Below are 25,692 nucleotides of genomic sequence, written 5' to 3'. Positions count from 1 at the left end.
TTTTTCTGTCCCATGCACTTTTGGTTACCGATGTTGTTCTCCAATTTTGGATTAAATTGTTTCTGGAACATGTCCAGTTGTGTAGTTTTTTGTTTAGAAGCTTCTATTGGTGATTTATCATGGTAGAAAGTGTGTCTCTTTTTCTCTGTTGACGTAACAACATCAATGCTGTCATTACGCCTGCGCAATATGCTCGTGTTGACGTCGTTGCGTGTATCAGGGGCGAGCTGCGTCTCCACGCAGGCAGCACTGCGTGTAATCGTCAGAATTTGGCGCGAGGTACGTTCTGAAGAGTTTACGCGCAGTTTGTTTTTGCACTACAGCGACTTTAGGAACAACACTGTTTAGAAGACCGCCCGTCGTTAAAACTGGATTATGGTCTGTGTGATAACGTTACTTAATTCTACTTTATATATCGATGAACTGTCAGTTACAGCACGTCATTTGAGTGTAACGTAATTTAGCTAGCTAGGTAATGTTATTATGTTGTTGACTCGGTCCGCCCTCAGTTAACGTTAGCCAAAATGCATTTTGTGGAGGCGACATTGTCATGTCAGTAATGGCAAATAATAAAGAATGAATAATGCTGTTAACCATACCTATTTTAGCAAAGTAACTATTCGTAAATATTACAGTTGACGACTGACGTTATCAAACTTGTATACTATGTTTACTCGGTTAACCTAGTTAGCTAACGTTAGAGCTACGTTACATTCAACAGGTCAGTTCTAGGACCTGTTTTACAAATGAGCTAGGTATCCATCAATGGACCAAGACGATTGATACTGATATCTGACAATTGGCCAACAACCTGTTGAGCTGGATGTTCAGGATATCAGATCTCTCTTAATCTAGACAACATGAGTGTGACCCAGCTGGACAGAAAAAGATAATCTCCACCAGTTTCTGGTTTATTTTATTTACGTAAAGAGGCACATATATTTTAAGTGCCTGAACAGATTTTTATTTTCTATTGACAGATCACATTTTATTGCACGTGTCAGAGTTTAGATTAATACGTTTTAGGGTGGCGTTTAAATATTAAGTCTTTACTTTGGTTTAGTGGTAAATGAAAATGACGGATAATTTCAGACCAGCAATGTTTTGAATTTGCATAAGTAGTGCAAAAATGGCATTGGTACATTCATTGTAACTGTCAGCCAGACTGCTACTGTTTAAAGGCTTTCTTTTAAATATTGCAGCTCATTATCTTCAAGGGAAAGAACTGAAAAAGGCCTGCCACAATGTCAGTGGCTGTGGAAACCACAGTGTCCAGGATGCCTCTCCCTCTTCCCACCCACTTCTCCCATGCAGAGCAGTCCTTTTCCCTCAAAAAGCGCCGTCTCCCTTTTTCCTCACTATGTACATCCAACTCATCCTACTGTTCACCTACCCAGCTCTCACATTCTCTGCCCCCGCTGCCACCATCCAAGGGATGTCCCCCTCTGAGCAGGATGTTCCCTCAGCATCCATCCCCCTGGACACCCCTGTCGTGTTCCCTTAGTAAGTCCCCTGCTCCGAATCCTGTATATGATCCCAGCAAACAGCAGTCCTATTTCAGTCAGTGCTACACTAATTTGGGCCTGCTGGGAAGAGGGTCGTTTGGAGAGGTCTACAAGGTAAGAGGTGTGTGTGTGTGTGTGTGTGTGTGTGTGTGTGTGTGTGTGTGTTAGAAATTCTGCAATTTAAGGACTATATTGTGAAAAAGTTGACATAAGATACTCAAGTTTTTAAGACTCTTACAATAATAACTATATAAGGGGCTGTCTAGAGTGGTAAATTAACAGTTTCTAATAAAAAAAGTTTATAACAGTATTTACATAAAACTTTTCTGTGCTGTGGTTTTATATTGGGAAAGCTCACAATACAAATTTAGATATCTCTGTAAGCCTTACTTTCTCACGGAGTATATCATTTGGAGATCCTGAAGACCTCTGGATTTTCTCAATTCTTTTCTAGGTGCAAAGCAATGTGGACGGCCGGCAGTATGCTGTCAAGCGCTCTGCTCATCGCTTTAGGGGCAACAGTGAGAGGAACCGTAGCGTGAGGGAAGCCAGGAACCATGAGCGCCTCTGTCCTCACCCTCATATCCTGAATTTTGTGGCAGCCTGGGAGGAGTGTGGCCGACTTTACATCCAGACAGAGCTGTGCAGCACCAGCTTGCTGCTCCATGCTGAGAACCAGTCTCCTGGCCCAGGTCTGTCAAAAAGAGACAATACAATGTATTCAGATATTGTTTTAGCTACTAATGTTTTTTCTACACAATCATAATGCATGTACTGCTTGGTCCAGAAAATTCTCAAATCCCCAGACATACTGACTTGGCTTTCGTTTAAAACATTTAAATCCAGATGAGCCTGCAGCATGGGCCTACCTGTGCGATCTCCTTTCAGCACTGCAACACTTGCACTCTCATGGTTTTGTGCATCTTGACCTGAAGCCTGCCAATGTCCTTGTTACTGACTCTGGCCGCCTCAAGCTGGGGGACTTTGGGCTGCTTTTTGAGCTCAAACAGAAGAGTACCGAGTCTGTAGAGGGGAAAGTGAAAGACGACATCCAGGAAGGAGATCCGAGATACATGGCCCCTGAGCTGCTCCGTGGGGAATACGGTCCTGCTGCAGATGTATTCAGGTACAAATACCGTAAATGAGAAAACGAAATGTAGAATGTACCTGATTGATATGATTTAAACTGTTGTTCCTAAATATTGTCAAATCATTTGTATTTAGTTTGGGTGTTTCTATTCTGGAGCTTGCCTGTAATATGGAAGTTCCAAATGGTGGAGAGGGCTGGCAACAGCTCAGACAAGGCTGCCTCCCCTCAGAGTTTACCAGTGGTAAGATCCTCTTAATCCTCATATATTGTCCCATTGATTTTACTCAAATGACTTATGTTTCTACTATTTCCTTCTGTATTTGCAGGCCTGTCAACTGAGCTACAGACAGTACTGCGGGCGATGCTGGCCCCAGAACCATCTGAGAGGCCAACAGTCTCTGAGCTTCTTGCTCTCCCCTCTGTTAGGAAACACAGGTGGAAGAGGCGCATCCATCTTTTGGTCGTTGAGACTATGCTGACACTAGTCTCTTTCTGTCAGGTAATTTGTCTAATAAACCTTTTGAAAATAAACGTTTGGAGTTTTCTTTAAATAATTTAAATATACATGTAATTCCAAACTGAAACATGAAAGTTTCCTTTTTTTAAATCAACATTGAAGTTTCACTTTTATATTCTTTTGCTCTTTTTCTTGTAGTTGGTGTTGTGCTTTGGGTGTAGGCTCCTCTCCTCCCTTCACTTGTCCTTTCTTCCTCACTGGACAAAGCCAGTGCCCTGTACTCCTCCGAAGGGTAGCTGGGACAAGGATTTAACCCTGCCTCTCAGTGCCATGCATGCTGAATCTGGGAGCCCAGAGGATGATACAGTGTTTCTGTTGGATCCTACAGACCCAGAGCTTTCCCCCACCTTCTTACACAGGTAGAAAATTGTATCAAAAATATGACTAATTCATAACATGGTTTATGTATAGTATTAAGAAAGAGCTATTGTCATTTTTCACATTTCCCCCACTCCACAGGATCAAATCCAGATTGTCTGTGGAAAGCACATCTACTCCCCTCCCTGGTTCACCAACCCACAATCATCGAAGTCCTGCCCGCACACCCACTCACTCAAATCTGGGTGATTGGTCCTCCTGTAACTTAGGGCAGACCCCTTCCAGCATCCACTCAAATGGTTTCTGCCACTCACTGACACCCAGTGTGAGTCCCATACATGCAGAGCTTTGTGCAGATAGCACGAATGAAAACTCCACACAGAGCCGACATTCTTCATCCACCAAGTCCTCGCAGCGGCGCAATCGCAACAGTGTCCAAACAGAGGGGGCTCTGCCCCAACCCACATTTGAACCAAAGAACCTGCTCAGTCTGTTTGAAGATACAACTCTGGAGGGACTGCCATGAGTACTAGACTGCCATTTTACACACAGGGGAAAGATGTTTTCACTTTAAAATAATGGGTGAAGAGGAGCTGATATATATATATATATATATATATATATATATATATATATATATATATATATATATATATATATATATATATAGAAGTAAGTAGTTTTGTATGAACTGTTTTTTGCCATTTGTGTCTTACCGCAGCTATTTTAAGTGTAGCTATTCAAAAAAAAATGATTACTATTATTAAGGGGAAAAGGTTAAACCAGACTTCAAAGCACTTTTATGTTTGTAACTGCAATCTGTTGCTGAAATGACAAGTCATGATGTAATGTTAATAGTTATCTTAGCTTGGTGTACTCAATTTACCTCATGATGACAGAAGAAATAAAATCTGAATCTAAATCTGTGTGTGTGTGTGTGTGTGTGTGTGTGTGTGTGTGTGTGTGTGTGTGTGTGTGTGTGTGTGTGTGTGTGTGTGTGTGTGTGTGTGTGTGTGTGTGGTGTGTGTGTGTGTGTGTGTGTGTGTGTGTGTGTGTGTGTGTGTGTGTGTGTGTGTGTGTGTGTGTGTGTGTGTGTGTGTGTGTGTGTGTGTGTGTGTGTGTGTGTGGTGTGTGTGTGGTGTGTGGTGTGTTGGTGTTGTGTGTGTGTGTGTGTGTGTGTGTGTGTGTGTGTGTGTGTGTGTGTGTGTACGTTTACTTCCTCGCCAGTAGATGGCAGTAACGTACGACATGCTGGATGCCAGCCGCCTTAAAAAACCTAAGAAGGGGATGATGGGGCGGTACATATATTCCGTGCACACAATGCCACATATCGGGGTAATTATTTTTTAAACCATTTGTGGACTTCGACCTCTGTTTATCTTCTTGATGAGGTATAGCATTTTGCCGAATGGACTCTTTCTTGTCCTGAGAAAGGATTTTGCAACCGATTTGCGGATAACTGTAATAGCCGAGTGTGAATGTTGTAAACAATGAGCGTTTTCACCTGGATCATTACTAGATAACCTGGGATTCATGCCAAATTTGACGGGATTGCGTTAGGTTCAAGGTATGCTGCTTTCCCTTCAGTTAAGGAATGGTAACTGAAACATTATAGGCTATAGCCCTACTGGAGCCCTGTTTTAGCCTATTTAGGCTAATAGTGAGATGGTGATCTATGAAATTCACACACTGACCAACCTGCTCTCCATTTCTTTCAGGCAACAAATATGTCCAAAATTGAACGTCTTAATGCCCGAGTGGAAAAGCTGCTGTGTAAAGCGGTGCAGGAGGTTCTGGAGGTGGTGAAGGAGACGGTGTCCGAGTACCAGGAGAAAACTGCCAGAACACAGAGAGAGAACCAGAGTCTGAAGAGGAGGCTGCAGGAGCTCCAGGAGAAACTAGAAACCAATGGTAAGACGATACTTGTTTACAGAAATATTGAAAGTGTTATATTTCTATTAATAAATGTTGATTTTATTTGTGTTTTTTTGTGCTTTGCCACCTTTGTTGTTGTGCAGGAGGTGTGCCACAAATCCCCCCTGCAGCCCAGCAGGCGGATGCAGCCCAGCATCTGATGGAGCAGAAACAGAAAGAGGAGCTAGAAGAGGACATTGATCTTGTCCCCTCTGATAAAGAAATTGCAGTAATCTGTCCTTCATATTCATTTGAAGACCTTGACTGTGAAGCATCCATCCCGTTATTAGTCACCCCCTGTGTCTCCCCTAGAGCTACGACAGGACCTCATGTAGGCGGTGATGACTTCAACAGTCCAAGAGCTCTTAAAACGGAGACTGATCATGGACTGTCGGCTCCTATTTCAAATCATGTTGTTACAATCTCTGACAACGATCATAAAATGAAATCAGAGCCTACGTCGATTGAAGACGCCGTGTGCAACACAAGTTATTTTCACGGTGATGCTGGTACGAGCGCTACATCCTCACACAGACCAAACCTAGAGCCTCCTCAAGCCAATTCAGGACTCTACTCTGAGTCAGGACTTGTCTTCTATGTGGAGCAAAATGGCATAGAAGAGCCACCATCCCAAAGAGACAACAGTACAAACCGTGTTGCAGAGAAACGTCACACCACTCAAACAAGCACTAAAGTGGGCGCTTCAGGCTCAAGAGGGTTCCAGAGGAACAGCAGAAAACACTACTGCTGCTCGCTCTGCGGTCGCACCTTTAGGCACGCCGGCGACTACAAGAAACACAACAGGGTGCACACGGGGGAGAAGCCCTACTGCTGCTCGGTGTGCGGGAAGCGCTTCAGCCAGTCAGGCTACCTGACGGTGCATCTGCGCTACCACACAGGAGAGAAGCCGTTTGGCTGCAGTCACTGTGGCAAAAGTTTTAGTCACTCGAGTAACATGAAGAAACACCTGCAGACCCATCTGTGAGGCTGCTGGATCCAGAATTTCTATAAACATATGCTTTGATATTTAGGGCTGGACACAGTAAATGATAAAAAGTGCAAAGTGTTGTCAAGTTTAATGTCAAGCCATCTCTTATGAACATTTTTGTCAGCTGATTGCATTGCAGTCCTGTTTAAAAAAGGGATGTAGCTTCAAGAGTGTTACATGTAAAAGTAATTGTGGCTTATTTGACCAAAACAGGACGTTTATTGTAATGCACATTAATTCGACAACAATAATTCCTACTGTTTCTGTCTTATAGGTCTACTATTATTTGTCCAATTTCCAAATCAAATCAATGCATTTGGTACTTATTTGTGGTAAAGTATTGCTAACAAGATTTCTTTACAAAGATCCTATACAATCTGAATCTACAAAGCCAAACCAGACATTGTGTTGTCATCTTAATAACTCAGCAAAGCAGCGAGCAAATTGTATACTGCTGCAAAAAACTTCACATTGTGAGTCATAGCATTAAAACAATACTGTACTGGGATTTTAAAAGTTGATCTGTCTCATGACTTATTTGTTGTCAGTGATTAAATTAATTGTAGTCTGCGGAGAGATGGCAGACAGTTGTGCCATTTATTAGTCAATCATGCCTTTGGAGGATCCAGATCAGCATGGAATATGTGTAAATAATAAATAACCCAGCCAACAATTCTCATTGTTTAACAAGGCTTATGAAAGAAACATCCCCTACAAAATAAGGTCCATCTTGGACAATGTCCTGGAAGCATTACAAGGTGTCAAATCCCTCTTAAGCTTGTATAACACACAAACCAGATGAGTCCTCTACGCTGGGACACTAGAAGTTGAACTTCCAAGCCTCGACTGGCTTTGAGGATTGCAGAAGAAAAGCCTGTCAAAGTTTTGTATTTTTATCTTCTTTTTTTCTTTTTGAACCCACACCATCTGTTGTGTCTGTCTAAGGCAGGGATCTCCAACATGGGGTCCAGGACCCTTAGGGGGTCCCCAGAGTCAATGCAGGGGGGCCTCCATATTATTGTTAATTTTGGAAAGGTTTTTAAGAAATTAAAAAGGCTTAACATGAATCCAACATATAATAAGCAAATATAAATCCCCACTGCTTAGTGGCCTAGGTGGTCACTAAAGGAAATCCACAGATACATTCAATCATAAGGATTAAATGATTTATAAACCATGCCATAACATTATTAATAATTTATAGGGCTATTTTAATAGCTTGGTATTCCATGCAAAAAAAAGGTATTTATTAAGGCTTGAGGCCGCCGTACACATTCTTGTAAGCCCAGTTTATCATGCAACTTTATTTTAAACAGTATAGGTAGAAGGGTTCCCTGCTCCATCTCTCATTCAGTTAAGAGGTTCTTGGCTTAAAAAACATTGAAGACCACTGGTCTGAGTCTCTGTCCTGTCTGTTGGAGAGCTATAGGCTTCTGAACTGGATTCATTCATGAGGTGGCAGTAGCTCAGTCCGTAGGGAGTTGGAACCAGAGGGTCGCTGAATCAAGTCCCCGTACGGACCAAAGTATGGTGGTGGACTGGTAGCTGGAGAGGTGCCAGTTCACCTCCTGGGCACTGCCAAGGTGCTCTTGAGCAAGGCACCAAACCCCTAACTGCTCGGGGTGCCTTTCCATGGGCAACCCCCTCACTCTGACATCTCTCCATCAGTGCATGTAGAAGTTCTGAGCGTGCGTGTGTAATTCAGGCCTGTGTGTAATGTGTGTAACAGCAGAGTGTAAAGTTTAGTTTCCCCTTGTGGGATTAATAAAGTATAATAAAAAAAATGTACATTACAGAAAGGTTGTTGCAATGTTGCAACTGTGGTCAGCTTGCATGTTTATATTATATATATATATTTATATATTTATATTTATAACGTTTCACTTTTTGAGATTTACTTGAGATAATCGCTGCCAAATATTTGAACAGTGCACACCTAGCTGTGTCAGATGAAGTGAATAGCTTTGCAGCACTGCATTACATCACTTTTCATAGGGTATGACGAAATATCTTTCCCATCATGTCTAGGGTATTTTCCAACCACAACAATTTCCAGTAACTAGGTCCCTTTCTTTCACAACCGGATGTAAGCTTGATGCTAGGTTTAAAGCACTGTCTTAACCAGATATGTCACTTTCTACTACATTGATTTTACATGATTACATAGACAAGATATAAAACACTGAACTGCAAGATTTGACAGGTAAGTTGGATTTTTACATTTATTCTGTTTATTGATATTGTGTCTGCTACAATCATTGGTAAAAAAAAAAAAAAGGATTTCAGTTTGAGCCTGAAAATACACACATCAAACCTAGTTCAACATTATTTTTATTACACATCACAATATGTTTTTTAACACTCTTTGTCATGCAGGCAGATATTGAAGTGTTAAACAAAAATGCAAAGCCACTTAATCTAAAACCCTTGTGGTGTACTTAAGCCATGAAGTTTTGTGTTTCAGGATTTCTGGATTCCAAAGTTGTCATAATGCAGAGAGTGAAGTGTGTGGTTGTTGGAGACAGTGGAGTAGGAAAAACCTACCTACTCTTCACCTACATCAAAAAGATCTTTCCTCAGGAGTACATACCAGGTTTCTACGACACATACACTACCCAGGTTAATGTAGACAACCAGACCATCAGCCTGGACCTTGTGGACAGCGCTGGCAGAGAGGAATATGACCATGTACGCCCCCTCTGCTACAATCAAGCCAACGTCATCATCATTTGCTTCTCCATTGCTAGCCCAACATCCTGTGTGAATGTCAAGAGCAAATGGCATCCAGAGGTGAAACACCATTGCCCTAATGTGCCTATTCTCCTTGTGGGAACTAAGAGTGACCTGCATGAGGATCACGAGATCCTGGAGAGACTGAGAGAGCAGGACCAGACCACAGTCACCAAGCAGCAGGGAACAGCAATGGCAAAGCAAATTAAGGCTGTTAAATATCTTGAGTGTGCTTCAATCAACCAGCAGGGACTGAATGAAGTGTTTGATGAGGCTGCGCGTACCGTTCTCAGTCATTCAATCACCACCAAGAAACTCTGTGTACTCTTGTAAGCTTAGGTTGTCCATATACGCGTATATACTGTATATATATAAACAAGATATATTGTACACAGTTATACAAAGTCACATAGAAATGCACATACAAAGATGAACTTCAAAAAGAAATTTCTATGTGTCTTTGTATATTTGTGCAGCTCCATAGGCTTGTGGATGGTAATATCATGTACGCACTTTAAGAAGTGGATGCTACAGAAGTATCCAATTTTGTAACAGATCACAGCATGTTATAGTTACATGTTTGTTTGTTTCTCTGGCACCCCTTTTTATTGCTGATGGGTAAATATACAATTTGATAAAAGAAATAAAACTGTTCTGGATACTTTTAAGTTTGGAGATTGGCCTTTTTGATCTGCTCAAGTTGTTCTCTTCTGTTGTGACGGGAAATCCCCGTTTTGACCAATTTGTTCTGAGGCATTTAACGGACAGGGCTATAGTGATTTGAATTTGAATCAATGCAACAGAAGAATTTAGTAAATTAAACTGCTCAAGGTCCGATGTCGGGTGAATAAAGAATCATTAATAGTAAACAGTAATGTGAAAAACTAAAAAATGCATTCAATGTGGACTTTTATTATGAAAATGGAATCACACCGGAAGTAATTCTGGTTCTGCGTCCCGAGGTTGCGAGCATAGACAGTTAAAGGTTGCGAGTTGTTATGTTCCGTCCCGAATTGTGCTTTGCAATATTGTCTCCATTTCTTAAATTATTTTTTTTACCAGGTAAGGTGATGCGAAACAACTTAAAGGTCTTGCCAACAGAGTAATAACATGACGCATTACTTGGAAGTTTAAAGGGAAGACGATAACGTGTGAAGCTAGCTAGCTAGCTAATATTAGCTATCCACGTTTGTAGCCGCTGACTTCACGACTAGCTTGCAGGTACAGCCGTTCTGAACATGCTTACCTGGGTCATTTAACACGTGTTTGAAATGTATATCAAATACTAGTATACTAGTATAACTAACTAGTATAAACATGCATAGCATTTACGAACCGTGGAAAGAGTCTGTTACTTAGCAAACCTTTCACTGTAATTAATGTACAGCCCCCTGGCAAATAAACTGGCAAAAGGACTGCAGAACCACTCAGGATTACACTGGTGTGAGTGAAAAGTACTACAAAAGTTTCAAACTATCCATGTAAAGGTTTTAAAGGTTCAGGCCAAAAAGGGGTCAACATACAACAAAAGTTTAACATCAAGTAGTAGGAAGCACTGTTGTCACACAGTAGTGTTTGTGAAACCTTTCCTATAAATGATTATGCAATAATTGTTACATATGACTCCCTTTGCAGAGGATTCTGCATGAGCTGTCCAGTCATTACTTACCCTAACTAATTGACGCTTTTTCCAGGATGTCTAAACTTGACCGTTTGAATGCTCGTGTTGCCAAGCTACTAACTGAAGCGGTGCAGGAGGTTCTGGAGGTGGTGAAGGAGACGGTGTCCGAGTACCAAGAGAAAACTGCCAGAACACAGAGAGAGAACGAGAGTCTGAAGAGGAGGCTGCAGGAGCTCCAGGACACAATAACGAGAGAGAGCGTAGGTGGGTAACACGTGTAGCTTTCTTGAATCATTACAGATAATGTTACCATCCCACACTGGGTGTCATTCATGAGTGACTTTGTCAAATTACAACAAGCTTTCTTTTGGTCTTTATTTCCCAGCTGTTCTATCCACAACTAGTCTCTTACCTGAAGAAAAAGAAGTCCCACAGAATCAAGAGCAGGATTTTGGGCTCACTTTGAAGCAGGACTCAGACCTCCATCTCTCAGAGCCAAAACAGATAAGCAGCCACAAACTTGACGATGACGTGAAGCAGGAATCGAAACAACAGGAGTGCTCCAATAACACTGAATCACAAGCAAGTTGCAACTCGGCACAACCATCAGAACATAGCAAAGCACAACCAGAGGAGGTGACACATATTATTGATGAGGCAATGACAATCCACACAACACACAAGGAAATAAGTTCTGTCTCATCCACAAGTGTGTGCACCTCTCCCTCCAGCACTATCAAAAGAGAGTTTGAACTAACCGACTGCGCAACATCAGAACCACCATCTCTCCATGAACAATATAGTGGATGTGTGGATTTAAGCTGCAACTCTTCCCGTCAGAGCTCAGCTGAGGAAAGGTCACAAATTAGTGCTGAACCTTACGGACGTATCTTTGCCGACTCAAATCACGCCATACCTAGGAGGCATGGCTTTGCAAAAACCAACAAGGCTGCATTTGACGGGAGAAAAATCCGGATTGAGCACTTCACGAGAGATGAATCACACATGTGCGTTGTGTGTGGAAAGACGTTCAGCAGGGTTGGGAACTTAAGAATCCACCAGCGTTGTCATACGGGAGAGAAGCCATATGGCTGCATACAGTGTGGGAGACGTTTTAGTCAGGCAGGTGATCTGAAAAAACACAAGCGGGTCCACACAGGGGAGAAACCGTACTACTGCAACCAGTGTGGAAAGAGCTTTAGTCGGGGGGAGAATCTGAAAAGACATCAGAAGATCCACATTGGAGAGATTTTACAGTTACAGCAAGTGTGGAGGGAGCAACAAAAATGATTATTATACAAGACTTAATCCATTAACGTAAAAAAGCCATATTGATGTATCTCTCCTTTGCTGTAACAACTCTTGATTTTGGACTAAACATTAATATCCAGTGAGCAGGTTTAAATATTTAAAGGTGACAGTGTGTTAGTGTAACACCTCCTGTGGTCATGTACAGAAAGAGTTCTCTCATGTAAAGTGTGTGAATGCTGAACACAATTTTTGAAACTTAATTACACGATTGTCTTTAAAATTGCCTGATTGTCCAGACTGAATGAAGCTGGCTGTGTGCTGCTAGATATATTTATTGCAAATGTATTTAGTTATTTAGGATAAAAGCCAGGAATACAGCTTAACAATAAATTCATTAATTACCACCACAAATGGCTAAGGGAGTTAATATTCTGCAGAAGACTCGTTAACATCTCTCAAAGGCTTTTGAAACAGTCACAAGTTTAATGTGTTGGATGTGTGTAATTTTTTTCCTTGAGCAATATTATAAGGCTAAGGTATGTATGAGAAATTATCACATGCACCCACTTGACTTTACACACCAGATGTTAGGGCTTTTCCCAGATCAACCACTCACCCACAGCTAAAAATGGCATGTCAACAGCATTTAAGCTTTCACATGGTGGCATCTGAGAAACACAGGTCCTTGTATAAGTTACATTTAAAATACTAGATGAAGATAGAATACACAGTATAGTGTGTATACAGTAGGTTGTTTTACTGTAGTTATTTACATTCCACCTGCTGTATCTAGTTACATACATACATGGCGTACGTATCTATTGAACATCCATAAACTACCATCCACTGTATTTTGCATGTACCCTGCCACGTACCCATGACAGACAATGCACATACTGTATATAATGTATGACAATGGACCCAGAATCCTAGACCAATTCTATGAAAAAAAAGCTCTCACTCATTCTAGCACAGTACATCAACTGCGAAATTAATGTTTAATATTGTACATTGTACAATAATAATCATTGTACAATAATAAATAGTGCATGAATTAAATGCTAAACTAATACAATCTGCCCCCAGGATTTCAGTGTGTAAGTAGTAATTACACAAGTGTTTTATGTTTAGAAAGGTACACATATGAGCATCATGTAAACTAAAACAACAAAGGTAAGATAGAAGAAAAGAATAAACTGCATTTCAAAACTGGCATTTGGAGACAAATGACATGGTCAAGTGAGTTGTGTGATTAATGATTAAGAAATGGTACTTAGGGTTTTTGTAAATGAATAGAATATAATGTCAATGTTTCAATTTAACATTAGTGTATGATGTGTAGTAGAGTAGTATAACAGCCTTTTTTCACCTTCGTAACATTGCCAAAAAGAGGAACATCCTGTCTCAAAACAATGCTGAAAAACTAGTCCATGCATTTATTACTCCCTGGCTGGACTACTGTAATTTCTTATTATCAGGATGCTTAATTCTGTCCCTTAAGACTCTCCAGCTGATCCAGAATGGTGTAGCGTGTGTTCTGACAAGAACTAAGAAAGAGATCACATTTCTCCTGTATTAGCTTGTCTGCATTAGCTTCCTGTAAAATCTAGGACTGAATATAATGCAGAGTTACTTGTAGTTCCTAGAGTCTCTAAAAGTAGAATTGGAGCCTGGAGAGATCTAGCCCGACCAGGCTTCTCTCTTTACCCTGTTTCTCTTGATTATGCTGTTATAGTTTTAGACTGCCGGGGGACTTCCTTTAACACACTGAGCTACTCTCTTATTATTTGTGTGCATCCATGTCCCAGAAATGCTTGTTACTAACCTAGTTTTGGGAAGTTATTCCCCGGAGTCCTTATGTTCTTTTTTCACCCAGCATGTTTCCTTTGATTAGGGAGGCACCAAAATCATGGTTGCAGCTGTCGTCGTGGTCCTGCTGCATGTCCTGCGATGCCCTGTTACAACCTACTACACTCTGCGGTGCCCTGTTGCACCCTACTACGCTCTGCGGTGCCCTGTTACATCCTACTACGCTCTGCGGTGCCCTGTTGCACCCTACTACGCTCTGCGGTGCCCTGTTGCACCCTACTACGCTCTGCGGTGCCCTGTTACACCCTACTACGTTCTGCGGTGCCCTGTTACACCCTACTACGCTCTGCGGTGCCCTGTTACACCCTACTACGCTCTGCGATGCCCTGTTACACCCTACTACACTCTGCGATGCCCTGTTACATCCTACTACGCTCTGCGGTCCCGTTACACCTCTACCTCTCGTGCCCTGTTACACCCTACTACGCTCTGCGATGCCCTGTTACACCTACTACGCTCTGCGGTGCCCTGTTACACCCACTACGCTCTGCGATGCCCTGTTCACCCTACTACGCTCTGCGATGCCCTGTTACACCCTACTACGCTCTGCGTGCCCGTTACACCCTACTACGCTCTGCGATGCCAGTTACCCCTACTACCTCTGCGGTGCCCTGTTACACCCTACTCGCCTGCGGTGCCCTGTTACAACCTACTACGCTCTGCGGTGCCTGTTACACCGTACTACGCTCTGCGGATGCCCTGTTACACCTACTACGCCTCTGCGTGCCCTGTTACACCTACTACGCTCTGCGTGCCCTGTTACACCCTACTACGCTCTGCGATGCCCTGTTACACCCTACTACGCTCTGCAATGCCCTGTTACACCCTACTACGCTCTGTGATGCCCTGTTACACCCTACTACGCTCTGCGGTGCCCTGTTACACCCTACTACGCTCTGCGGTGCCCTGTTACAACCTACTACGCTCTGCGGTGCCCTGTTACACCCTACTACGCTCTGTGGTGCCCTGTTACACCCTACTACGCTCTGTGGTGCCCTGCTACGTCCTGCTGTGCCTTGTAACGCTGTGCATTGCCCTGCTATGCCATGAACGACTACAAACTACTAGTTCTAGTCACTGTTCCATTATCTTTTATTATGACTGTTATTGCCACTATTCATTACACCCCCAACCAGCCCCGTCCGACACCGCCTACCAAGAGCCCGGGTCTGTCCATGTCTATATATATAGTATAACATAGCGTAAGATATAACAATAGTATATTACAGCGGTATAACAGAATTGAATAGAATATCAAATATAATATAGTGTCATATAGTATAATATACCAATGTACAATAAGAAAACATCAACAAATTGGGGACCATGGAGTTCTGGAGCCACCTTGCCCGACTGGTGATGCTTGTATTTATAAATGTTAATTAATTTAAGTTGATAAGATTTGAATGTTTTTGCATAAAAAACATATAAATTGTTTTTGAACACATAATAATAAAACAATTGGTTTTATACCTGAATTAAGTACATGTATTATTTAATCAGCCCACATCTAAAGCTAGATTGTGTGCTGTGGACGTGGAGCTGCCCTCTCCTTGGCCACCAGGAAGTGATAACACACACACACACACACAGTATTGAAGAAACTGAAACACACACACACACACACTTCTGAAAGGTGAGTAAACAAAAACCATGTGGAAGTAGGAATAGAGTGTCCTTGCAGTTTCTCTTAAGTTGAAGTAGAAATGTTTCAAATGGAAAGTGAACTTCATGAGTCAGATTTCGGGCAAAGGCGCAGACGTTATCACGGACGGTAAAAGACGTTAACGCCTTAAAAACAGTTGGCATTAATGGCGGTCTGTTTGGCATGTTTCCAAATAACCATAAACGAGATTTAACGGTGTAATAGACAGTTTTACAACTATGAAATTCGGGAAGTGGGGAATGTACTTGTCGCAACCCGGAAAAAAGCAAATTTGGCCGAACGTTACAGACACGTACGAGCCTAACGTGAAATGACTTCCCCATTAACATGGGCTACGCAGTAGCCTAATAAATGTGAAAGTAGTCTTAATCATTTATATTATTTGATGTTTTTGATGTTGCAGGTCCAAGTCAAAGCAGCCTGTGATGTTGAAATGAAGATTAACGAAAAGGTTTTCACCTATTTTGAATCTTGCACCTCACAAGTGGACAAAGAAGGGTACCTCTACAAGAAGGTAGGACACTTTAATGAAAACAATATCCAAATTCACAAGTTATGTTCATATCTTTATCTGTAGGTAGCTTTCAAAACAAAGTTACAAAGTGCTTTACGGGGTGGGGGCGTTAAAGATTAAAACAATACAGAGCTACACTTAAATAAAATCAGGCAAAGAAAATACTTCCATACAGCTTTCGAAAGAATGTAACATTTCTAAACCCTAACCAATCAAAAACAATAACAAAATCTACTTCACTTTTTCATTAAAAAAATCATAAAACACTCAAACACATGCAACATTTGACCGCCCAGGAATCTACTTATTTCACCAAAGGAGTTGTGTAAGAAGTTGAGTAAATGAGCAATTGGTAAGTGAGTCAGTAAACCACAGATGGCACAATTGTCACACAGGGCGAGATCAAGACTTCCTATCAGAAGCGCTGGTGCGTGCTGAAGGGGAACCTCCTCTTCTACAAGGACCGGCCGGCTGACCGGGACGTGACGGGAGTGATTGTTCTAGAGGGCTGCACCGTCCAGCTGTGCGAGTCCGAGGAGCTGTTCGCCTTCTCGCTGTTGTGGGCCGAACCGGGACTGCGAACGTACAAGTTTGCTGCAGAGGACCAGGCCAGTCAGGAGAGCTGGATCAAAGCCTTGCTGTCAGCCAGCCACAGCTACCTGGCCCTGCTGGTGTCGGACATGGAGAAGAAGTACAGAGGTGAGAGACAGAAATGCTCAGTGTCTCTTGATTTATTGCTTTTTTGTCTGTGGGTGAAAGAGAGCTGCCTTTGTTCTAGAGAGCAGCTGTGTGAGGCATCACTGTTTACAGCCTCCACATCAGACGCCTTGTACTTAATGGTACATCATATGCCGATATTACAATCTCATAACATCAGTTATGTCAGTATGTGCAGGAACAACAAAAAAACCTTTATCAAAATGGGTAAGCAAAATATATGTAACTTCAGCTATTTAGTTATTCATGTATGTCTCTCTGCTTGTCTTTGCTCTGTACTCAGATGCATTAGGCCAATTGTCCAGTGAACCAGCCAACCCTTTCATCATACCAAAAATCAACACTGTAGAAGCAGGATATAATCCTGCAGTCTATCAGAAGACACAGTCGTCACCACTACCTTTGTATCAAGCAGCAGGTGTGGGAGCAGGACCAGGTCTGAGCTCCAGTCAGACGCTTCAACCTCTGACCCATTCACCCAAATCAGCCAGTAAAAGATCACCCAAACTCTGGTCCAAGAGGAACGCAAACGTGGTGCCTGTTAACACACCTGCTCTGCCTTTGGAGGAGTGGTCAGGGGTCTATTTAGGCCCAAAGGAGGAATTTACCAAATTGCATGAAGATTTTGGAAAAGAGGTGAAGGAACTGATCGCTGATTGGCTGAAGAAGGGACAAGGTGATGAAGTGGTTCAGGGCGAAAACCTAATAGATTTTGGATAAGAAATGTAAAATATACACTGTTTACATTCTAAAGCTGTATTTATGTAAATAGGAACAACTATTGTTGAGATATATTTGTACATATTTGATGTTCAAGAGCATACGGTTTCTTTTGTACTTATCATAAATCAATAAATGATCTCATGCTCTATGGTCTTTGTTACTTATTACAGTGAAATGATTTCTGAAATTTTAACAGGTCATACGCCAACAGGTCATACGCCATATCGCTGTATTGTTAAAGTAAGGGAACAAGTTTTACATTCCATGATTGCAGAGATGAAAAAAAGAAGAAAATGATTACATAAAATCAAAGAGTTTAATACTGGAAACCAAAGACCTGTATCATTTGTGTTTGGTTATGCTGTTACCAGAATTGAATCCACACCTGCCAGCCAATCCTGTCATGGTATATAAAGTTTCTGTACTGATACCAAAAAGCTACTTTTCTCAAACCTTTGAGATATACAGTACAGCCATCCTTCTTTTTTCATTTGAAAAAAGAAGCTCAAATTCTAAAATATGCCAAATTAGGATTTTAAATCAGCCCATAATATCAAAGAATAAATGAACAGGACAATGAGACATTTGATGCCAACTTTCTTGCTTGACAAATACTTGTTTTTCATAACAAATTGAGGTTTGATACTGAGCCTTGTTATTCACTCATTAAATGTTGATTTACGCAATTTGTCTATGAACCACTGAATTAAAGTTCCCAACCATGTTCACCTCAAAGCAGGATGGTGACTGTGTGGGTAAAAAAGGCCTGGCAGTTGTATCGGAGCAAAGCTGGCCAAGAAGGGCGAAGTCTGTCAAATTTTAGAAGAGTCCAAATGCCTGAGAAAGAGAATGGCGGTGGCAGGCAGCGCTATTTCAGTCTCTACAGCTGTCTTGTTTTGGGAGTTGACAGAGCTTCGTCTCTTCCTCCCTCTGTCACCTCTAAGCACATACTTGAAGTGGCTTTTCTGCTGTTCACGACCTTCTTTACTGATCATTCCAATAATCAGTGGCGGGATCTTGGATCAGATAAAATAAAAATAAAAAGACGCGTTGGCCTACGAATGAACAAAGTATCGGTTCACACCAGTGCTGGATTCCAATACATACCTTAGCTGTACATAGGCGTGATTGATGGCAGCCTATGGAGCTCATATATGGTGTTTAGTGGGTGGGCTACTGTCCTGTTCTGAAGCAACTATACTAGGAACCTCCAGGAGCAACCCAAATTAGTGCACCCATGGTGGGAAAGCTGTTTATTTTGTCTAATCATCATTTACTGTTTCCCACTACAGATGTGACTTGTCACAGAAACATACATGAAAAGGTCCTCCTATTACAGAGAAAGATTCAACATTTCAAAATTCTCAAGCATGTGGTATTAGAAATTGCTTTTTTTAACTGCCAATATCTGAACTTTGGCTTTGTTTTTTTCTGTGTATGGCATGTTGCACTTTATGAAAACATGCCAAAAGGAAAAAGAAAACAAGCGGGCTACCTTTAGATGTTTTTTTCCTTTTTGAAAACAAACAGAATTTTAAAGTCGACATTAAGTATTTCCATGGAACATCTGTGTCCATATTACAGGGCTGTTTACATTTCTCATTGATGCAAGGTCAGTGTCTGTAGAGGCCTAGTAGTCGCGTGTCATTGCTGGATCAGCCAACTGTTATGAAGGTTTTCATGACTGTTAATAACCCTGATGGTAACCACTAATCTTGTAGTTGGCTCAGACCTCAGCCTGACTTATCATTTAGACAGGTGATGACTTCAGGATATGTTATCTACGAGTACATGTTGGCACCTTAAGAAACTTGAGGCTGCTAATTACCTCTAATCCTATTCGTGTGTGTATCAAGGGAGCAAAGCAGCAACAGCCTGCCATCTAATGCTGGGTTTTGTTCTCTCACTTTGTATATAAAAGAAACAAAAATAGCCGCACAAAGACTGTGTGTCAAAATGAAGAAGAAGGGTACAGGGATCAGATCAGTTGTCCCTCAGCATGTCCTGTCTGTCAGTTTTGCCATATTAGTCCACAGGGTCCAAAGTCAGGCTGGTGTGTTGGCATTAAATTCACCTCATTCCAAGACTCATGGGGCCTATTTCGGAGCATCGGTAAGCCGATCCGACCCGCCACCTCTTTACTCCTCCCTCTTTCTCTTACTTTCCCTCAGCTCTGTTTTCCTGCCAAACCTGATGGTGTGGCTAAAGTTAGCCCCCATGGGCTAGTATATAAGACCCCTGGGGTCCGATGCATACATGTCAGTCACATCGGCTTGGCGTAGGCTTCTCTTCTTGACCAACACCAACCCCAAAAACTTGAGAGATGGTGAGTGTGGCCATGTTCCTGGAAGAACAATCTCTAGGGATCTAGGATCTTCTCAGCACTAAACTGATGAGATGAAAGCATCACTGATATATTTGCTATCTGGATTACCAACAGCCCAAGTCTCTTGAGCTGAGCCTACCAAACTGTGGATTTGTTGACTTGCTGCCTTGAGCTAAAGTTTGGCTAAGTCAACCCTTAAACATGATGACATTCTGAAATAGAAAATGTTTTAGGCTCACTGACTTATTATTGTAGTCCCCAAAGTCAGTACATTGTACTGAATTGGGTGATAGATTCCAAATTGATGGATTTCTTTTATAGGAAAAATTCTACCTCTTCACGCTTCTTTGAAAATGTGTGATGGTTTTGGCAATTTGGAAAAATCCACCTGATAAATTGATTTAATTAGACTTTTTTTGAACAGGCTTTCATTGATTTTACACACAATACGGATGTAGAAGTTACTGAAACAAACAATTTAGGATTACTTTGTGCCTTTTGTTTTAGACCTTGTATAGGGCATCCTTGACAGCCTTTGTATTTTAGTAAGCCAGGATAACTTTATCTGAGAGTGAAAATCTGTTTGGTTGAGGATTTGTAGCCTATGTTAAAAGTATATTTTACCTTTCTTTTTTTTTCCAGGCACCCAAGAAAGCCAAGAGGAGGCAGCAGCAGGGTGAGGGTGGTTCCTCCAATGTGTTCTCCATGTTTGAGCAGAGCCAGATCCAGGAGTACAAGGAGGTAAAATTATCTTCATCGCATCTCACATACTTCAAAACTGAAGTTGTCTAGCAGTAAGAATTAAGGTCCTTCTACGCCGTGTGAGAAAAGGGACATTCTGTACGCTGCAATGACTCCATGTATCATTTGACCTCAGACTTAACATGAGGACGCTGTAGACCTGATCAGGTCACTGCATGAAAGCGAGAATGTCCTCATCAGCCCAACAGGACAGTAAATCAGTTTTTCCAGTGACATCAGCTACCTCAGAGACTCAAAACACTCGCTCTGTGACCCCACTGGAATGCCGCCCAACAGCTGGTGGACAGTAATCAAAGCAGGAAAGAGGGGCTCAAGGTGGAAAGAACATGAAAACATTGAGGTCCTAATTTTGAGTTGAGTCTGCGTTTAGGGAAGAAAAACGTTTTTTGTTACCTCAAGAAATAATTGGGATGTAAATTAGTGGGATTAGATTTAAAAAACAAGGAGTCTCTCTAGGGCTTTTTCTCATCATACAGCTATAAAGAAAAGAGAATACAATGGCAACAGTAGCTGAAATAGCATTGGTCACAAGGCAAACAAATAAAGGGTGTGGGGGGGAGGGGAGGGTTTGACAGCTGTAATCAATACCTTCTCCTTAAATGTCGCAACAGGCTTGTCTCACATTCCGAGACCATTTTAACACCTTAGAAAGACAAGTGGCTGACCAGCTGCCAAGTCCCAAAAGGTTTGCAATGCCATCTTTGGTTTCATTTGATGCTGCGCCAAGGTATGTAGGACGGGAGGTGGAGAACGACTCCACATTTACACGTTTATGTTGGCAGACTATCTCACGCAAATAATTATCATAGGCAAGTCTTATGACAAGGACTTGTGAGAAATCTGAGGATCTCAATTTTCACTGTTTTAATTACTTGTGGTTTAGTTTATAGTTTAATGGCTTATGAATGTCACCTGAGGAGGTGGTGAACCCTCGGTGTAGCCCCAACAAATCAATTTCATTTTAAATTTAAGGTTTTATTTATTGACTGACCTATTGTTAATTACTGTCCTTGGCAGGCTTTCACAATCATTGACCAGAACAGAGATGGCATCATCAGCAAGGATGACCTCAGGGACGTGCTGGCCACCATGGGCCAACTGAATGTGAAGAATGAGGAGCTGGAGGCCATGGTGAAGGAGGCCAGCGGCCCCATTAACTTCACTGTCTTCCTGACCATGTTCGGCGAGAAGCTGAAGGGTGTGTTTGTTGGCCCACACATTCAAGCAATTCAAGTCTCATTTGCTTGTCACTTTTTTGTCTTATTTCGTACATTTTCTCTACAGAACATGCTTGATATAATTCGAGATTCTTTATTTAAATTTTGTTTTTTATACTTTAAATTGAGACTAATCGGCTGCTTTTACTCTCTAGGTGCTGACCCCGAGGACGTTATTGTGAGCGCTTTCAAGGTCCTGGACCCCGAGGCCACTGGCTCCATTAAGAAGGAATTGTAAGGGCTTTTACCTTTAACTTATTGCCTATCACGACACCTATTTGTGGGATGATCTTAAATCCATATGGACAATCTGAGATTCATTTTGCGCCATTTTCCCTCTCCAGCCTTGAGGAGCTCCTGACCACCCAGTGCGACAGGTTCACCGCTGAGGAGGTGAGCTGATCTGTCTTTGCCTTGCTCATATTCACATTCTGTCTTCAGTTGTACAAGGTTGTAAGTCACGTCTTTAATTTCTCTCCTGCAGATGACCAACCTGTGGGCTGCTTTCCCCCCTGATGTGGCTGGCAATGTGGACTACAAGAACATCTGCTACGTCATCACACACGGAGAGGAAAAGGAGGAGTAAAATCCACCTCTCTCACTATCGCTACCTCCGTTCAAACCAGTGCTTGACCCACCATCTACTCACTCCCCTCCTCTCTCCGACGACGTGGCGTCCTTGCACACTTCCGTGCCCCTGCGGCCAACTCTTTCCGCTTGCCAGCTCACTACGAAAAGACTTGTGTCCTTTATCGAGATACTCAGTGAGAGGACTGAAGGTTGTAGGGGTTGTTTGTGTGTGAGTTCCAACAGGTGGACATGGGATTATTTTCAATAAAAAAATAATCTTGTGGCACTGAAACACTTTCTCCATCTCTGTCCCTGCCTCTTGTTCCGGCTTCTTTTCCCCCCCATCGCTCATTCTGTCCTATGTTGAAGCCAGCAGTGCATGCATCTGAAACCTACATGCAGCGTGTTTGCATACGCGGTCCAGTGTATACAGCGGACAGTCAAAAGGGTCTCTTGGGTGATGTGGTGCATGTAAGTCCCTTACTTGAAACAAGTAAAGCAGCCTGACCCAAGTAGTCTGTTGGTCGCAACCTTACACAGATTGTGTCATGGATTTGTCTCTTTGTTTGTAATGAGGAGTGCACATTAAAAGAGTGGGAGTATACTGTACTATAATAGTTTGCCTACCCCTCTGTTTTTAATCTGTCTCTCCCTCTCTTAAACACAGGTATGAAAGGAAGAGTTGCAATGAAAAAAATGGTAAAGCATGATTTTCTTTAAAAAAGAAAATCTTGTAAATAGAGAAGGAGATGGTGAAAGATGGTGAGCGGGAGGCAGGAAAGAAGTCAACAAAAGTAAAACGTCTTTGTTTTTTTACTCTTCTCCCTCCCTCTCACTGCTGTTTCTCTCCTGTTGTTAGGATTGCTTCTGTAACGAATAAAGAACTACGAATAAAATTCCCTATCTTTCGTATGACACTGTGTCTGTTGGCTTAAGTGGGAGCGTGGGTGGGAGACGGCACCGGCTGTGGACTGTGGAGCACTGACATCACACTGACTGTAATATGGTGAAGCATTATCAAGGTTGGGATGGGATACTTCTAAAAGATGGTCGAAAATGAAAAAGGGTTGGTCAAGTCTAAAATGTATCAAATGTAAATTTTTCCATGTGGTAGCCTACAAACCCATGATTCTAAAAAATTAAACAAAATGTGCAGGACAGAGGGACAAAATAATGGGAACACCTAGCAATACAAGAATAAACTGGTAAGGAGTAGGACTACACTCAAATATATGAACCACGATACTGTTGTCACTGGCCCTCAAATTTGATCTAGACAATAAATCTTTAAACTCATATTAAGTTATGGCGGGGATATTGGTGCAGTTTCTTGAACTTGAGCAAGGGACGTTGTTTAGTTTTACCCTTTAGCTGTTATAGAGCCCTCTTTGGGGGAGAATGTACCTGCAGAGCATCTTATGGCAACTTTAGCATTAGCCTCAAAGCAGCACTGTGCCTCAGCACAGCCTCAAAGAGCAGCTAGCATGGCTGTAGAGTCTGCTTCTTTATTTCAAAAGTCAGATTGTTTTGTTTTTTTAGGCATGAGCACTTATCTTTCATAGTTTCTCTTTTAATTGCAGCATGTTGTCACAAATCACTATCCCCTTCACTCTGCAGACAGTCATTATCATTACATTTAGAAAATGGATTGTGATATTATGTGTTTCTATGTTTTTTTTAGTTTTTTTGCTTTTAGTCCACCTATCTGCATTTCAAATCAAAGAGCACTACCGTATAAAAGATTTTAATAGAACTTTTCTACTTTTTCTGCCTCAGAGAGCCAAAGAGACAACAGTTTTTTTTTTAAAGTTAATTGCTCTTTGCTTTATGGCTCAAAATAAAGGAAGTAAATGCTGTGATAGGCTACTAATGCTGACAGGCTGTGGAAGGTGACTGGTTTGACTGGTTATGAATGAGTGTGTTAAGTTAGACACTGAGAATTAAACTTGCATATTCAAAGCAAGATCATTTTTTTCCACAAAGGGGAGGACACCTTAATACCTTAATGTTACACTGTATTTGACATAATACCATGACTGTGAGGGAGGCATATACAAAACTCTTCCTTTTGCTTGACTGACAAAGTAGCCTATTCATATCTAATGTAGCTGATAGTTTTTAATCAGTCTGTGTTTTATATATTATTTATGTATTTCGCAAATAACATTATTATTATTATTATTATTATTATTATTATTATTATTATTACAACTAATAGTAGTAGTAGTAGTAGTAGTATCATTATTATAATTATTATCACCAGTTCCTCAAGAGTACTAAAAACCTATACTGTAGTAAAGGAAAAATGTAATTTTGTCAATGATTTATACGCATGTTAAAAATTATAGATCAATGAATCACGTGACGTGGTGACGTTGTCATCAAAACAGGAAGTGCAATATGAAACAAAACGTTTTGCCTTCGGAATAAAATCTACCCCTATCATGCTTTACATTACACCGGTTCGGAATCCGGCCAATAAATAGGCTAATAAAAACAAAATAATCGAAGCTAAGTGTTTTATTACTCAAAACCATGCTCAAACCAAAAAACCTCCACAAACACCCACCAAGGAGTGTTTTATTTTGCAAATGGCGGTAGGAATCGATGTGCGATTGTACAACCTGACCCTTAACAGAGGACGGGGGGACAGTGGGTATATTGTGCTGTTACTGTGAAACATTTCAGGCCCGGTCGGTCGCCGCTAACCAGGCATGGCTGTCTGGTAACGGGAACAGTTGGCTGTGAAAGCCATCCATGTCGCTGTGGTCCCGCCGTGCCTTTGAGAGTCCTGCCAGGCCGAGACTTACCAACATGGCCTCAGCGGCAACGTTACCCCGCTGCACATCTGTCAGACTCCCCGCCGTGGCCGCTGTAGTCCTGCTCCTAATGTCGGGGACCACTGTACGAGCATCTCAAGGCGACAAGGAGCCGGTTTATCGGGACTGTGTGAAGCAATGTGTCCGGACCAACTGCACCGGAGCTCGGCTTCGGGGGTTTCAGTCTGCCCAGCCGCAGTACATGGCGCTGACAGGTGAGTTGTTGTTGCTGACGGTGGTGGTAGGTAACGTTAAGTTTAGCTACTTTAGCAGTCTTTAGATTTCTCAGCAGCGTAACAGTTACCCACTCAATTTACTGTGTTTTGTTAACAGTTGACATTCACTATGTGTTTGTTCATAGGTGTACTCTCTGCTGAAGCTGCTTTACTGACATGTCTGCAGTGTGACTTTTAACGCATCACTGTGCTATTTTCTCATCTTTGTTCTTTCAAACTGAAACAGCCTTGAAAGTTGAAAGCCTGTTTTTCTGGCTGTGCAAGGTGTCACAAAGGGAGTGTTGTAACTGCATCCTTGGCCCATGACAATTCTGTGTGTGTGTGTGTGTGTGTGTGTGT

General features: G+C 41.8%; 6 protein-coding genes across 10 annotated transcripts in view; all 6 read left to right on the top strand.

Annotated features, from left to right (window-relative positions):
* Positions 1 to 38: 38 nt before the first annotated feature.
* pkmyt1 (protein kinase, membrane associated tyrosine/threonine 1) lies at positions 39 to 4,352 on the top strand. 2 transcript variants are annotated; one of them, XM_032502461.1, is made up of 8 exons: positions 39 to 378; positions 1,203 to 1,619; positions 1,960 to 2,197; positions 2,352 to 2,631; positions 2,730 to 2,836; positions 2,922 to 3,094; positions 3,251 to 3,471; positions 3,572 to 4,352. In XM_032502461.1, exons 2-8 carry the CDS (start codon positions 1,245 to 1,247, stop codon positions 3,954 to 3,956), a joined length of 1,779 nt encoding a protein of 592 aa, XP_032358352.1. In that variant the 5' UTR covers positions 39 to 378; positions 1,203 to 1,244; the 3' UTR covers positions 3,957 to 4,352. The 2 variants fall into 2 exon arrangements, with proteins under 2 accessions (XP_032358352.1, XP_032358351.1); XM_032502460.1 differs by having other exon boundaries at positions 192 to 455.
* Positions 4,353 to 4,686: 334 nt separating this feature from the next.
* LOC116671314 (oocyte zinc finger protein XlCOF8.4) lies at positions 4,687 to 6,959 on the top strand. The gene is made up of 3 exons (XM_032502517.1): positions 4,687 to 4,997; positions 5,149 to 5,341; positions 5,449 to 6,959. The coding sequence occupies exons 2-3, from the start codon at positions 5,158 to 5,160 to the stop codon at positions 6,327 to 6,329; spliced, it is 1,065 nt and encodes a 354-aa protein (XP_032358408.1). The 5' UTR covers positions 4,687 to 4,997; positions 5,149 to 5,157; the 3' UTR covers positions 6,330 to 6,959.
* A 1,416-nt stretch (positions 6,960 to 8,375) lies between these two features.
* LOC116671292 (zinc finger protein 134) lies at positions 8,376 to 12,365 on the top strand. Its single transcript, XM_032502468.1, has 4 exons — positions 8,376 to 8,535; positions 8,797 to 9,391; positions 10,757 to 10,947; positions 11,069 to 12,365. The coding sequence occupies exons 2-4, from the start codon at positions 8,823 to 8,825 to the stop codon at positions 11,971 to 11,973; spliced, it is 1,665 nt and encodes a 554-aa protein (XP_032358359.1). The 5' UTR covers positions 8,376 to 8,535; positions 8,797 to 8,822; the 3' UTR covers positions 11,974 to 12,365.
* A 2,964-nt stretch (positions 12,366 to 15,329) lies between these two features.
* Positions 15,330 to 17,571, top strand: LOC116671319 (sesquipedalian-1). 3 transcript variants are annotated; one of them, XM_032502526.1, is made up of 4 exons: positions 15,330 to 15,439; positions 15,873 to 15,983; positions 16,379 to 16,682; positions 16,984 to 17,571. In XM_032502526.1, the coding sequence occupies exons 2-4, from the start codon at positions 15,903 to 15,905 to the stop codon at positions 17,418 to 17,420; spliced, it is 822 nt and encodes a 273-aa protein (XP_032358417.1). In that variant the 5' UTR covers positions 15,330 to 15,439; positions 15,873 to 15,902; the 3' UTR covers positions 17,421 to 17,571. The 3 variants fall into 3 exon arrangements, with proteins under 3 accessions (XP_032358417.1, XP_032358418.1, XP_032358415.1); XM_032502527.1 differs by lacking the exon at positions 15,330 to 15,439 and adding an exon at positions 15,553 to 15,577; XM_032502524.1 differs by lacking the exon at positions 15,330 to 15,439 and having other exon boundaries at positions 15,858 to 15,983.
* Positions 17,572 to 19,594: 2,023 nt separating this feature from the next.
* mylpfb (myosin light chain, phosphorylatable, fast skeletal muscle b) lies at positions 19,595 to 23,210 on the top strand. The gene is made up of 6 exons (XM_032502551.1): positions 19,595 to 19,749; positions 20,392 to 20,490; positions 21,529 to 21,709; positions 21,884 to 21,962; positions 22,073 to 22,121; positions 22,213 to 23,210. Exons 1-6 carry the CDS (start codon positions 19,747 to 19,749, stop codon positions 22,312 to 22,314), a joined length of 513 nt encoding a protein of 170 aa, XP_032358442.1. The 5' UTR covers positions 19,595 to 19,746; the 3' UTR covers positions 22,315 to 23,210.
* A 1,525-nt stretch (positions 23,211 to 24,735) lies between these two features.
* Positions 24,736 to 25,692, top strand: part of pgap3 (post-GPI attachment to proteins phospholipase 3) — a 6,844-nt gene continuing 5,887 nt past the window's right edge. Inside the window, exon 1 of one of the 2 annotated variants that reach the window (XM_032502521.1) lies at positions 24,736 to 25,332. In XM_032502521.1, the coding sequence (XP_032358412.1) occupies positions 25,056 to 25,332 (277 nt within the window). In that variant the 5' untranslated portion in view covers positions 24,736 to 25,055. The remainder of the gene's footprint in view (positions 25,333 to 25,692) is intronic. The other variant, XM_032502520.1, reaches the window with a different exon arrangement.

The sequence above is a fragment of the Etheostoma spectabile genome, chromosome 21 (assembly GCF_008692095.1).
Source record: "Etheostoma spectabile isolate EspeVRDwgs_2016 chromosome 21, UIUC_Espe_1.0, whole genome shotgun sequence".
NCBI classification, from domain to species: Eukaryota; Metazoa; Chordata; class Actinopteri; order Perciformes; family Percidae; genus Etheostoma; species Etheostoma spectabile.
Note: the sequence above shows the minus strand (reverse complement) of the source record. Positions and strands in the feature narration are given on the sequence as shown.

Excerpts from the sequence above, each read along its gene's own strand:
- pkmyt1 (XM_032502461.1), top strand. The coding sequence starts at position 1,245 with ATGTCAGTGGCTGTGGAAACCACAGTGTCCAGGATGCCTCTCCCTCTT. Across the intron at positions 2,632-2,729 it reads CCTGCTGCAGATGTATTCAG|TTTGGGTGTTTCTATTCTGG; the intron begins GTACAAATACCG and ends ATTTGTATTTAG. Across the intron at positions 3,095-3,250 it reads CACTAGTCTCTTTCTGTCAG|TTGGTGTTGTGCTTTGGGTG; the intron begins GTAATTTGTCTA and ends TTTTTCTTGTAG.
- LOC116671314 (XM_032502517.1), top strand. The coding sequence starts at position 5,158 with ATGTCCAAAATTGAACGTCTTAATGCCCGAGTGGAAAAGCTGCTGTGT. Across the intron at positions 5,342-5,448 it reads GGAGAAACTAGAAACCAATG|GAGGTGTGCCACAAATCCCC; the intron begins GTAAGACGATAC and ends GTTGTTGTGCAG.
- LOC116671292 (XM_032502468.1), top strand. The coding sequence starts at position 8,823 with ATGCAGAGAGTGAAGTGTGTGGTTGTTGGAGACAGTGGAGTAGGAAAA. Across the intron at positions 9,392-10,756 it reads AAGAAACTCTGTGTACTCTT|GATGTCTAAACTTGACCGTT; the intron begins GTAAGCTTAGGT and ends CGCTTTTTCCAG. Across the intron at positions 10,948-11,068 it reads AATAACGAGAGAGAGCGTAG|CTGTTCTATCCACAACTAGT; the intron begins GTGGGTAACACG and ends TTTATTTCCCAG.
- LOC116671319 (XM_032502524.1), top strand. The coding sequence starts at position 15,864 with ATGTTGCAGGTCCAAGTCAAAGCAGCCTGTGATGTTGAAATGAAGATT. Across the intron at positions 15,984-16,378 it reads AAGGGTACCTCTACAAGAAG|GGCGAGATCAAGACTTCCTA; the intron begins GTAGGACACTTT and ends ATTGTCACACAG. Across the intron at positions 16,683-16,983 it reads CATGGAGAAGAAGTACAGAG|ATGCATTAGGCCAATTGTCC; the intron begins GTGAGAGACAGA and ends CTCTGTACTCAG.
- mylpfb (XM_032502551.1), top strand. Across the intron at positions 21,710-21,883 it reads GTTCGGCGAGAAGCTGAAGG|GTGCTGACCCCGAGGACGTT; the intron begins GTGTGTTTGTTG and ends TTTACTCTCTAG. Across the intron at positions 22,122-22,212 it reads ACAGGTTCACCGCTGAGGAG|ATGACCAACCTGTGGGCTGC; the intron begins GTGAGCTGATCT and ends TCTCTCCTGCAG.